This window comes from Centruroides vittatus, unplaced genomic scaffold (assembly GCF_030686945.1).
Source record: "Centruroides vittatus isolate TY-2023 unplaced genomic scaffold, ASM3068694v2 scaffold_861, whole genome shotgun sequence".
Taxonomy (NCBI): Eukaryota; Metazoa; Arthropoda; class Arachnida; order Scorpiones; family Buthidae; genus Centruroides; species Centruroides vittatus.
The window spans coordinates 212,459-225,192 of record NW_027122718.1 but is presented as its reverse complement, the minus strand read 5'-3'; the positions used below and the strand labels follow the sequence as shown (position 1 = coordinate 225,192).

At 30.9% G+C, this 12,734-nt stretch overlaps 1 protein-coding gene across 1 annotated transcript in view; it reads right to left on the bottom strand.

Moving 5' to 3' along the window:
* Positions 1-12,158, bottom strand: part of hep (hemipterous) — a 74,176-nt gene extending 62,018 nt beyond the window's left edge. Inside the window, exon 1 of the mRNA XM_067288361.1 lies at positions 11,767-12,158. Within this exon, the coding sequence (XP_067144462.1) occupies positions 11,767-11,920 (154 nt within the window). The 5' untranslated portion in view covers positions 11,921-12,158. The remainder of the gene's footprint in view (positions 1-11,766) is intronic.
* Positions 12,159-12,734: the final 576 nt, after the last annotated feature.

Genomic DNA, 12,734 nt, shown 5'->3' with positions numbered 1-12,734 from the left:
TCAATCACTGCAGGTAAAATAAGATATTCAGCAATCATGTGTGGTTTTTTGCATTTGGCAATACGGTGAGCGACCTTGTAAGAGACGAGCAGTGCTTTGGAGGGAATAGAAGCTCTGGAAAACAAGGACGTCAACCGATTTTTCAGTTCTCGCAATTTTCTTAGAAAAAAATCTTGTGGTTTTCCTTGTAAATTACTGTGAGTTGTTTCTAAATGACGTTTCAATTTATTAGGAAGCATAATTTCAGCAGCCAGCACCTTATGACAAACAACACATTGGAATAGTTCCACATTTCCTTTGCTAACATAGGTAAATCCAAAAACTAAATATTGGTCATCATATTTTCTGTACTTTTTTCGTATTTTTACAGTTTTCTTTGTACTCTTCCCTGAGTCTTCGACAGGTTTTCTATTTATTTGAATAAAGTCATCCATTTTATGACGCATAAATTAAATACAACACACTTGAAATCAAAACACTGATTTATCAACGCTTATAATCGACGAAAACAAAAGACTGAACAACAGAACAGGAAAATGGAGGGGCGAGGTGATGAGACGCATGCGCTGCGCACTCACTCATTACGTTGCGTGCAGGCGACCTGTGGGTATCGTCTCGCAACTCCCCTAGAATAGCACCGCGACGCACAGTTTCGGAAGCCCTGGTTTAGTTAATTATGTTATCTTCATATTTGCGTATATTTTTATATTTTTACAATATTTTAAAATGATTTACAAAACGTTTTATTGAAACTTATCGTATTTAATGAAAGAATTATTTATCTATTTCTAGAAGATAAGTAACTAATATATAATTTATTTTACAAATAAAGCAAAGAATGAGCATTTCTCATTATATGCAAAAGATGACATTTGAAATCATGTTAATTTTAAACATATTGACAAAAACAATAGCAACAAAATATCACAAAACTTCACAAATAGAAACCCCCAATAATATATTTGAACTGTTCCACAACTGGGGAGAAACTAGACCGTATGTCCCCACTAAAGTATATCCTTAGGGTACTATTCAGTCTACAAATAGGGTAGATGTACCAGTTTTGGCCAGTGTAGTACCAGTTCTGGCCAGAAAACAAATTTAACTTAGAAATATAATCACAAATGAAACAAACTTTTATTGTTAACTGTGTGAACAGTTAACAATAAAAGTTTGTTTCATTGGACAGATTTGAATATGTGGTGATTATATTTTTAAGGTAAATTTGTTTTCTGGCCAGAACTGGTACACCGGCCAAAACTGGTACATCTACCCTACGTAGTAAAAAACAAAATTTTAAAGAGTTAAAAAGATCGATTGCAAATAAAATAACTTATAAGTTACATCTAAATACCAACAACTGCCGAATCATATTGGGCTATTTACGGCTATTACATAAATTATAAACCAATTTGGCACTAGAGGTAGACGTTAGGCTCCATCTCATATTAACTTTAATAATTATAATTTAATTAATTAATTTAAATAATTTAGACCTACTGGAAGAAAAAATCGTAGTGACAGCGGGCCAATAGAGAGCAGAGTGAGCGATCCTTGCCATAATACAGTTTGCGTGCTAATTTTCGTACATGCGTTAATCAAGCCGAATAGTTTGGCTGAATATTCGGCCATGGCTCCTGGCCGAATATTCGGTATTCTATCTGAGCCGAATATACTATTCGTTACATCACTAATAATCAATATTCTACTGTACTTACGTAAGTAAGTAAATAAATAAATATGGAAAAAATTAAACAATGGCAACTCATATTATTTCACATATTTCTATCATAATTGCATATGCAAATACAATAAAAAATAAGTTAATAAAAATTTAAGACATTATTATGATTTGTAAATAAGCCAAACTATAAAAGTAACTAGGGTTTCTCAAACGGGATCCCGAGATCCCGGTTGTTTTTTTAACCCAGGAAATTTTTCTTATCCCGGGAAATCCCGCAAATTTCTTAAAAATTCACTTTTTTCTTATTTTGGGTTAAAGTTGAGGAAATTTTGCAAATATAAAGTAAATTAACTCATAAACTGTCAAAATAAATTTGTATTTATTAATTTTAAACCTACTTATTAATTTTTTAAATTTTTGCTCGTTATGGCATGTTACAAATGGTCAATAATCAATGCGTAGCTTATTTGTGGCAGGACTCTGAGAATTCTTTACTTGTAATATCTGGAATAATTGTGCTTACGCTGTTTTAGTTTTAGTTTTAACCATGCCCAGTAGCTTCAATAACTGCATAACGCCAGGTTGTGCAAATTGGGCAAGGATACAAACGACTACAAAGTCTGCAAGTATGAAGTTTTTCGGTACTTATGGGTTAAGAGGACGCCAGTCAGAAATTGTGATCAAAATCGCATTTTTGAACGAAATTATCTAAATAACAATAGAATAGTAAATTTAACTCAAAAATTACTGTTTAAGTTGTAAAAATGAAAAAACAGCAAGAAGAATGATTATTGATATCACGTCTCTGGTTCCAGCAAAGAGAAGAAACAGTGGGGACGCACGTTCTAACCTAACCCAACCTAACCTATTCTAATAATTTAGTTGATAATAATTATGATAGTTTGTTAGAATAGGTTAGGTTAGGTTAGAACGCGCGTCCCCACTGTTTCTTCTGTTTGCTGGAATCGGAGACGAGCCGCTATTTTGGCACCGTAGGTAACATTAACCCTTTATCGTAAGAAGTGAGCAGTTTTTGAAATTTGTTAAATATTAAAACTAAGCATTTGTAAATCGTTAATTTGTTGTTTGATTTAACAATTGTTTTAAATTTGAAAAATAAAAACTTGCATTATTCAGAAAAATCACAATTTCCGACTGGCGTCCTCTTAACCCATAAGTACCAGTTTTTCTTCATAAACCTAATTATTAAAGACAAACGAACTGTCTAATTATCGGGCTACAAGCTTAATACCGCTATTAAAGCAGCCAAGGTAGACAAATCAAGAATACTAGAGAGCAAAAGAAGTACTACAATCTCGAAAACGAACTAGAAATCCCCCATGCTACAGGTGAAAAAACATATAACATCTGTTTTCTCTTAAATGCATTAAACACGATTCCAATCACACGAATTGAATTGGAAAGGGCATTCTTGGTAGCAGGCTTTTCATTAGTTAAATAAGAACCAGATCGAGTGATCGGAGTATTGATCATCTTTGCTTTTTAAATTCTTCTTATAAACTTTAGTCCTTAAGACTGTCATTGTGCTTTCTTTTTATAGATTAATCTTCATATTTACTAAAGTCTATTTAAGCATTTTTAGATAAGTGCCATTAAACTTTTTTTTAATTGCAAGTAAGCAATCATTCGTAAACAATTGGGATAAACATTAAATCAAGAATGTTAAAATGTTATTTCACTGTAAATGAAAATGATGATAAATTCAGCAATCTTTCTGCTTTTATTAGAACTAAAAATACAGGGTGTCCCATAAGTTTGTAAATACGATAGAGCATCGTTTATCCGAAAGCTTTCCAGTCGGACTGCGTCGTGCTGAATCGAACATTTTTGATACTAGATTCACTTCTAAAGTATAATTTTTTTGTTTTTATATTTTTCAATATATTTATTTTGTTTGTACAAAATAAGAAATATTTTTTAACGATACAATAGCCTCGATTATTATTATAAAAATTTTCGTTAGGCTTAAAATCGATGAAAATTCAACACGAAACGACATGCAACGGAGAAAAATTTCAACATTAGGTAGGTTAATATATTTTTTTTGTACATAATCGGTTATCCAAACAACCCCAGTCCCAATTGATTCGGATAAACGACGCTCTACTGTAGTTTAAAAATTCATAAAAGTTGAAAGAATTGGTATATTTGAATGCGGTTTGTGTAAAAGTTATTCTCACAAAGGGAGATTTTTTGGGTAGAGAAAAAGAAAATAGTTTAATTTTTTGTCGATAGAGGGCACTGAACGCAAAAAAAATCACTGAAATTGTGCAAATCTGAATCTTATAAAACGCAGGGTGTACAATTAACAGCTCATTTCTGAATTTTCCCATTACAGGCATTGACATACAGTTTTCATTATGACGTTGACGTTGATAGATAAAGCACTATTGGTGAAGTTGTTTTATCTCAGCTACGAATCTCCGGCTGAAACTTTACGAAGGTTTAGGACATAGAAGAGAATGAAGAAAGGTTCAGGTCCAATCACTCCTGCCGGATTGGTTTCCCTAGTACGACGTTTTGAAGAAAGGGGAAGTTTGTGTAATCGCCCATGCAGTGGTGCACCACGTTTGTCAGAGGTCCATACCTCTGATGTGGCTTCACAAATGGAAACCAGTAATGGTACCATCAGCACATATATTGATGCCATTGCTACCAAATACAGTAGAGCATTGATTACCTAAAATAATTCGGGACTGGGATTGTTCAGATAACCGATCATTTATGAAAAAATATATTAAACACAAAACTGTACTGTATATATTTTGTATCACACGTCTTACAAATACATACCTTACATAAAGTACTACATTAAAGTAGTCCTACAGTTTACTTTGGTAGGGAGAGTGAGAGTGTTGCAGCACCACAGTACTAGCAGAAATTTGAATTTGCCAACTGGAACGCTTTCGGTTAACCAATGTTTCAGTTGATTGGCATTCGGATAATCGATACTCTACTGTACATCCAAATCTCCAAATCCAGATCAACATGTTGTTGTCCTGTTTTTGGTTGTAGAAGGACAAATTGGTACACATTCATTGTAGAATGGTAAAGATGTATGGGGATGAGTGCCTGTCCAAAACCATCACTGTGAAATGGTGTGTGACATCTTGAGTCAATACACCCTTACATGGAAGCCCACTGAAACACCTGTTATAAAGTCCAGATCTTCAGTTGTCTGAGTTTTGTATCTTTGGTCCTCTGGATAAGTCTGTGAAACGGTGATGGTTCCAATTGGATGACGACATAAAGGCAGCTGCATCGGATTTCTTTATGCAGCAGCCAACTGACATTATTAATCTGATTCATCAATGGGGCAATTTTCTTGATACCAGTAGTGATTTCTTCTACATAGAATGAACTTATCAGACCTTTTTTAATCCAAACAAAAACTTTTTGATCATTCCTTATATATACAGAATCATAAAAAATAGGAGATTTAAAATTTATTATTATTATTAATTATTAAAAGATTTTATATTATTATTGTATTAAATATTTATTTTCAATGTAACATTCTTATAAATCACCAAAATACTTTTTAAATAAATAATATAGTTGTAAAATAACAGTTTTGTCATGTAATATAATTCAGTAATTTAATTATTTATAAATGTAATTAAAATTATAAACTAATTATTCTCTGATAGAGAAAATAAATTTGTATTTAAGCATATAATTTTATTTTAAAATGCTGATTTTCATTTTTGCCACTACAGAGATTGAGATTCAAATAACAGAAAATAATTATTTAAATTTTTAGCTTATAATTAATTTACAAATTTAATCATCTGATTATTTATTTTTTATTTAAATAGTTATAATTAATTTCTGCTTAAATTTGTTGCAATTGCTGTTACTTAAAAATTGCGTAAATAAGAGAAAAAGTATACATAAATATTAATGTAGTTTATATTGGTTAATTGACAGGTTAAAAATATAGAAAAATTCACAAATCTCTTAACATGCTGCACAATATGTTATGAAACTCCAGATGTTTGTATTTCACTAGTTAATAAACATAATGAACCAAGTCTCTTAATATTTACTAATGTTAATATCAATATTATCTGTTAATTCAAGCACAATAAGAGAGAAAACCATATTTTCTACAATTATTATTAATTTTTAATAAATATGTAATCAATCCAATTAAATTTTCAAAAGAAAGTCTTTTGATACTAGCCCATTTCTCTATTAAATTTACATCATCATTTTAATTTATTTTTTAAATGATTATCCATTTATAGATTTATACATACAGCCATGATTTAATTATTTACTAGCAGATGATCCTGGCATTGCCCAGACAAAAAGATAATTTAGATTATTTTGTACTTCTAGCCCTTCTATTACATTATATTATAGTACTTGATTTATATAACTACAAACATTATCTTACTTAAGTGTTTATCACACCAAGTGAACAATCTAACATATTTAAAAAATAATATAACAAACATTAAAGCAAAAACCATATGAAGAGTTTAGTTATTTCAGCCTACAATTGTCATGTTTATCACAATACTCAGATGGTATGAAATGGCACAATTTCATTGGTCAAGTAGACACCAATTGAAAATATGATATTTTAAATTTCTTAAGATATCATATTTTTTCCTAATGTTAAGTCTAAGAAATTGTGCCATTCACAGCTGAATATCAAACAGTAATCTGCCAATAAATAAAATTTTGTAAACAGACCAAATATTTAAACTCAGCAACCTCGCAAACCACCTAAAACATATTTTGTGCTCACTGGTAACATTGTATTATGTAATTTTCCTATTTGAATGCCACCATACTGCTGGTCTGGTAGAAAGAAAGGATTGTTATGGAAGGAGGTTGAAGTAATTCAACCAAAGTAGTCATTGACCTCCTCCCAGAAGAGAGGATATTCAATGACTACTAATTAATACTATTAATGTTTGAAAAGTGATTCATGTTGGATAAGTTGCGATGGTCCCAGACATGATCAAAGTTGCTAACATTAATGTCAAAAGACTTCATATGACTTGTTTAAATAGAAAACTCTTGTAAAAATGTGCTAATAATTGCTTTTATGTGAAAATAGTGTTTATATTTTTGCAACAGATTGTATAAACTACATAAAAAGTATGTTCTCATAAATATTGCATATATAAAAAAAATTATTGGGCTGCAATGTGAAGAAACTGTAGACCTATAAATTCCGATTATCAACTGTCTGTCTTTCCTTAATCTTAAGAAAGGAGTGAGATAGATGAAAGTTAGAACCAGGTATGAAAAGCTTAGGGCAAGAGGCCCAGATTAACTATATATGAACTTCAAGTTTGGAATGGATGTCTCATCACTTTGATTCAAAATTTTTTCCTGAACATAGTTAGATAGTTACCAGCACAACTCTATTGCTAACAAGGAAAGTATGACGTACAGGGGCAAGCCAACACTAAAAAATTGAGAACATTGTGACAAAAAATTGCAGCCCAGCATTGTGACGATGTCACAATAAATATTTGCTTATTAGAATTAGTTCGGTTTATTTAGTTATGGCAATGTGAGACGCGAGTGATTTGCTGAGGGAATGCATCCCAGGAAGTCTTTTAAGGCAAGCTGGACCACACTTAGGTTACTAATGCAAAGAAAACCCAAAAAACTCCACGTGGCTAGCCTGTTGGCTATGCCTGAACCGATGACCGACCACCAGTGTTCAGTGGTTTCATCCACTTGGCTAATGAAGGACGCTTGTTAGAATTAAGAAAGTACCATTCAGAAATGAAAGAACCTGAGTTGTTGGATATGGAAAATTAAATACTTATAGGCTTTTCACAGGGTAATGCTTTTGATTCCATGTAGACAAGTGCAATATGCTGCCTGCATAATATAATACTACCTGCAATGATATAGTACTGTACATCTATTTTGCACTATATCATTGTTGCAGTAATTAAGTGAATATAATATATATATATTTTAAAAAATAATATCCATTTTTGTAAGAAATATATTTACTTTATTATTTTCTTAAATTTTTTGCCAATAGATGGCACTATGTGTAAAGCCAGCAAATCAAATGTAAATAGAAATAAATTAATTTATAGAAATTCAATTGATATTTTAGGGTGGGATGTATGACATTATCTAAGTTAGAAGTATGAGGACATAAATGCCAAATTTTGTAGCAATTGGTTGAATGGCCTAGATGTGTATAGCGAGCAAACAAACAAACATCCTCATTTACATATATAGATAAAACAGTTAAAATATCCTATCATCTTATTGTTTATATTTGCAGTTTTTATAACTTTGAATTAAAATAATCTATTCAAATCAGTCCGAAATAAGTAACTAACTATTTTTGAATAAGACATAATATTCACACATGAAGGTACAGTTTCTTTACAAATTACACAATTAAATACCATATACTGTATAATGTAAGAAAAACTAGTAATCCAGCAAAAATTATTAAAATTTATTACCCAAACAAACATTTCACACCATATTCAATGGTCATCATCAGGTTGTAGAATGGAACATATGAACATATAACATAATATACAAAATTTAAAAATGACAAACTCAGATCATTGAATATGGTCGAAAACATACACTTCTGTAGTAGATTTTAATATATTTGCAGGATATATTTTTTATGTTATATACAGTACTTGCATCCAAATTCTTCTCTATACCTTGATGAGTATTAACAATTAAATATTATCAATGAAAAGCTTATGGTAATTTAGTTTGAAGACAAAATTATTAATCATTTTCTGTAAATATTCAGTAACTTGTAATCAACAACTATTCAAAATTTACATATACAATGGGTGATCAGTTAACAAACAGTTCAGATAAAGAACACTTTCGCAAAAGATTTTCACATACGACAACGAACACTTCACAGAACATACAGAAAAAGAAGCGACATAAGATAGTGAATACCAATTGGTCTTCCCTTGTCTCCAGGTAACAATTTGAAACTTTTTGGAGCTCTGAAGACGTCGAGATCGATGCTCAACCCAATACCGATCAGATAGTATTCCTCCAAATTTTGAAACTCTCCCTTGTAATTCCAGCTTTTTGTTTACCTTTCTGATAAATAATTTTTTTTAGTTTTCGCAAGACTGTCGGGTGGATACTCATTAAGTTTTGCGTCAGTTTTTATTTATAAAAGGCGAGAGTTTAACTGTCCCATCGGATATTCGTTAACGTTTTAATACCAAATTTCATCCAGGCCTTGCATTTAAATAATTTTTTGTGTGCTAGTTGATTTCTGTTCTCTGAATTTTTGGAAGTGTTTTTCTGAACTTATTATTTAAAAAAAACTGATAATATGGCGCATAAAAAGAATGGAGTGTCAAGAACTATGCTCACCGTAGAAACCAAGCAAGATATAATAGCCAAGGTAGAGAGTGGGCAGAAGGTGTCTGATGTTGCTAGGCAGTATGGCTTGAACAGGTCTACAGTAAACACAATCTTAGCTACGAAAGATATATCAAGAAGTCTCAAGCAATTAAAGATCTTTTGAGAAAATGGGAGAATGTCAGAACAACAGGCATCCAAATCAGAATAAGGTTAATAGGCTTGGAGATCTCTATCAATTACACAATTACAAATTAATTACTTCCGAAAAATCCCAAAGAAGAGAGAAAAGCAGTCGACATTAAACAAATTCTTTAACCCCCCACAAATGGAAAAAACATTGGTACTTATAGGTTAAGAGGACGCCAGTCGGAAATTGCAATTTTTCCGAATAATGCAAGTTTTTATTTTTCAAATTTAAAACAATTGTTAAATCAAACAATGAATTAACGATTTACAAAATGGTTAGTTTTAATATTTAACAAATTTCAAAAACTGCTCACTTCTTACGATTACAGATAAAGGGTTAATGTTACCTATGGTGCCAAAATAGCGGCTCGTCTCCGATTCCAGCAAACAGAAGAAACAGTGGGGACGCGCGTTCTAACCTAACCTAACCTATTCTAATAAATTACCATAATTATTACCAGCCAAATTATTAGAATAGGTTAGGTTAGGTTAGAACATGCGTCCCCACTGTTTCTTCTAAATCCATCGCAAGAAAACAAAGCAACAGCAAATAAGTTTAGTTCGTTACGGGAGTTTAGTTCATAGGGTCACTCTCTACTTAAATCCCACCTGAAGAAGGTCCTAAGGGACCGAACCGTTTGTGGATAAATATATTTGTGAAGCTATTTAAGGTTATTAGAGTGGACTTAACTGTTTCTTCTGTTTGCTGGAATCAGATATGTGATATCCATAATCATCCTTCTTGCTGTCTTCATTTTTACGTAAACAGTAATTTTTCTTCTTTTTAGAGTTAAATTTATTAGTCTATTGTTATTTAGATAATTTCATTCAAAAACGCAATTTTGATCGCAATTTCTGACTGGCGTCCTCTTAACCCATAAGTACCAAAACATCTAATAAAAATGCAAGATTGCGTATATATGTACTATTATTATTACATATATACTTTCTCACTATGTTTGTTTATATTTTTTATTTTTTTGGAGCCTCCAGAACGAATTAATCAAATTCCCATAAAAATCTATGGTAAATCGATAATCAGTTAACGAACAATTCGGATAGCGAACAAAGTCTTGGAACGGATTATATTCGTTAACCGATCACCCACTGTACTCTTAAAGTTATAATCATCATTGACTAATTAAAAATTTAAAATCAGAAATTTTGAAGTTTCATTTACATTTAATTCTCTAAAATTATTTCAATGTTATAACAATAATAAAAATGTCAGACTCATTATGAATTTAGTACTAAATATTTAATTTTTTCAGAGTTGTTTTTTAACACTGGAAATAAACTAACATTAATTGATGTAATTACAGTAAATTTAGTTGATAATTAGCAATTCTAATAATCAATGTATCCCTATTTTGAACTTTAATTAATTGGAATTTAAGTTTCAAACCTTGGACTTAATAATTAAACAGCACTTTAAGAAATAAATCTTTAATTTTTAATTTATTTCTTTATTATTTTCTATTTAGTTTGAAAAGTTTTAATTTACCTTAGTTTAAAAAAATAAATTTTATATTTTTTTATTTGCTATTTAAATTTGCAAAACTAGCTGCTTGAAAAATATCAACAATCCCATAAAAATAAATCAAAACAAGATTAATTAAGATAATCTTAAATTGATTTAAACAATAATTTTCTTAAACTGTTGTACAATAAAAGCATTAAAAATGATTGCATATTATACAATTTTTCAATTTAACATTAATTAATTTTCAGTTAAAAATTATTTGCGTAAAATAAATATACATAAATAGCAGCAATTAAGCACTATAATAATGCTTCTCCGATATATAAATGCATTTTAATTAAAATCATTTTTTTGTTCCGTCGAATACAAGATTCGGTACCCAAGATTCTAATCGTAAATTTCCTATTTATAATTAATATTTTGGAGTATTTACAACATTTGTCGACAACTAGAGTATATAAAAGTTACCGTTTCTATAGAAAATACTAACGTTAATGCCATTCGTTTTCATCGCGAAGAGAAAACTTATAAATTTATAGTTTCGCTCCGTCGATTTACCCTCCATCTTACGTCGACTATTTCGAGTATAATCACAATTTAGTACACTTCGATATTACGTTAAAAAATAAATGTCCTCGAGCATTTTACGTATCAAAAACGTAATTTATACATTATCGAAATAATCGTTTGCACGAGTTCACTTACATTAATTGTTCTAGAATACTAGAACAATTTTAAATAGCAAAAATGTAATTTACACATTAAAAAAATCATTTGTGTGTTTATCTGTTTAAAAAAACCATTGTTCTTACACATTATAGCCACTTTACAAAGCAAAAATGTGATTTAGACAAAATTAATTTAAAAAAATAATCACTTGTGTGTATATTATGAGAAAAACTTTACATTTATTTTAACTTTGTAAACTCAGCACGTGCTGAACTTGTGCTAAATTAATGTGTCCAGAGAAATCTACATATTTAAACTGTTAAATTTGTCAATTACAAATGAAATTCAATTAAAATCTGATTAAAATACTTACATGGTTTAGGCCTGGGTCTTGGAGACAATCGTGGACTAGTAAAATCTGAATTTAAATCTCTGGGCATCCTATCTCTATTTCTGGAATCATTTTCAGCTCTTAAACGAGCTTCTAAACTAACAAGTTTGTTATGAAAAGAAGTCATGGTCGCCATTTTAAGTCTTTCAACGTAAGCCTAACGTAAGATTGATTCAACTTACAAAATCTTAATATAATTTAGCAAAATTAAATTCTCCAACACTACGTTAACTATCGCCAATGACTTATTAATACGTTACAATAAACAAATATGAAATTGGTAGACATTTTATTGATAATAACACTAACGTCTTCCACACAAATTCCACCGTGCAGTGGTTCCATTCGCTTGCGACACCTGGTGCGAGTTTTAATTTTTAAAGAACATACAAAAGTTCTGTTACGTTTTACTTAAAGAAATGAATAAATCAAATTTATTACAGTCTTTATACCTTTTTAATGCAAATTTTTTGATTTGCTTACTGATTAATTCAAATTTTTTATACTATAATGCATTTTAAAACTTTCTCCTCCTTATGGGCACGAAGAGAGCCTATTATGAGGTACGCCAAACCTACAAGAAGGCTGTAAGGGTAAGGACGGGGTCCCCACGTATTCGGACGGACCACCCCCGAAAAATTCCTGAGGTTTTTTTACCAGTTCCTGTCTTGTCTGATGGTTAATATCGAGCCTGCCAGTCTTCTTCTTCTTTTCTTCTTCTTCTTATTCTTTTAATATGGAGATTATAGCCTTTGCGGCCTGCCAGTCTAGGGACCCGGAGTCGTTTATACGTCTACATCAGCCAATGACATATAATCATGGTTACTAGATAAACTGGTTGGAAAGCAGAGCAGAATTTTCTGCCTACAGCCACTTTTGCTGGCTATAAGCGCTGCGGTTAGGATTGAGACAAAAGGTGGGTCGAGTACATACAAAACGTATATCAAATT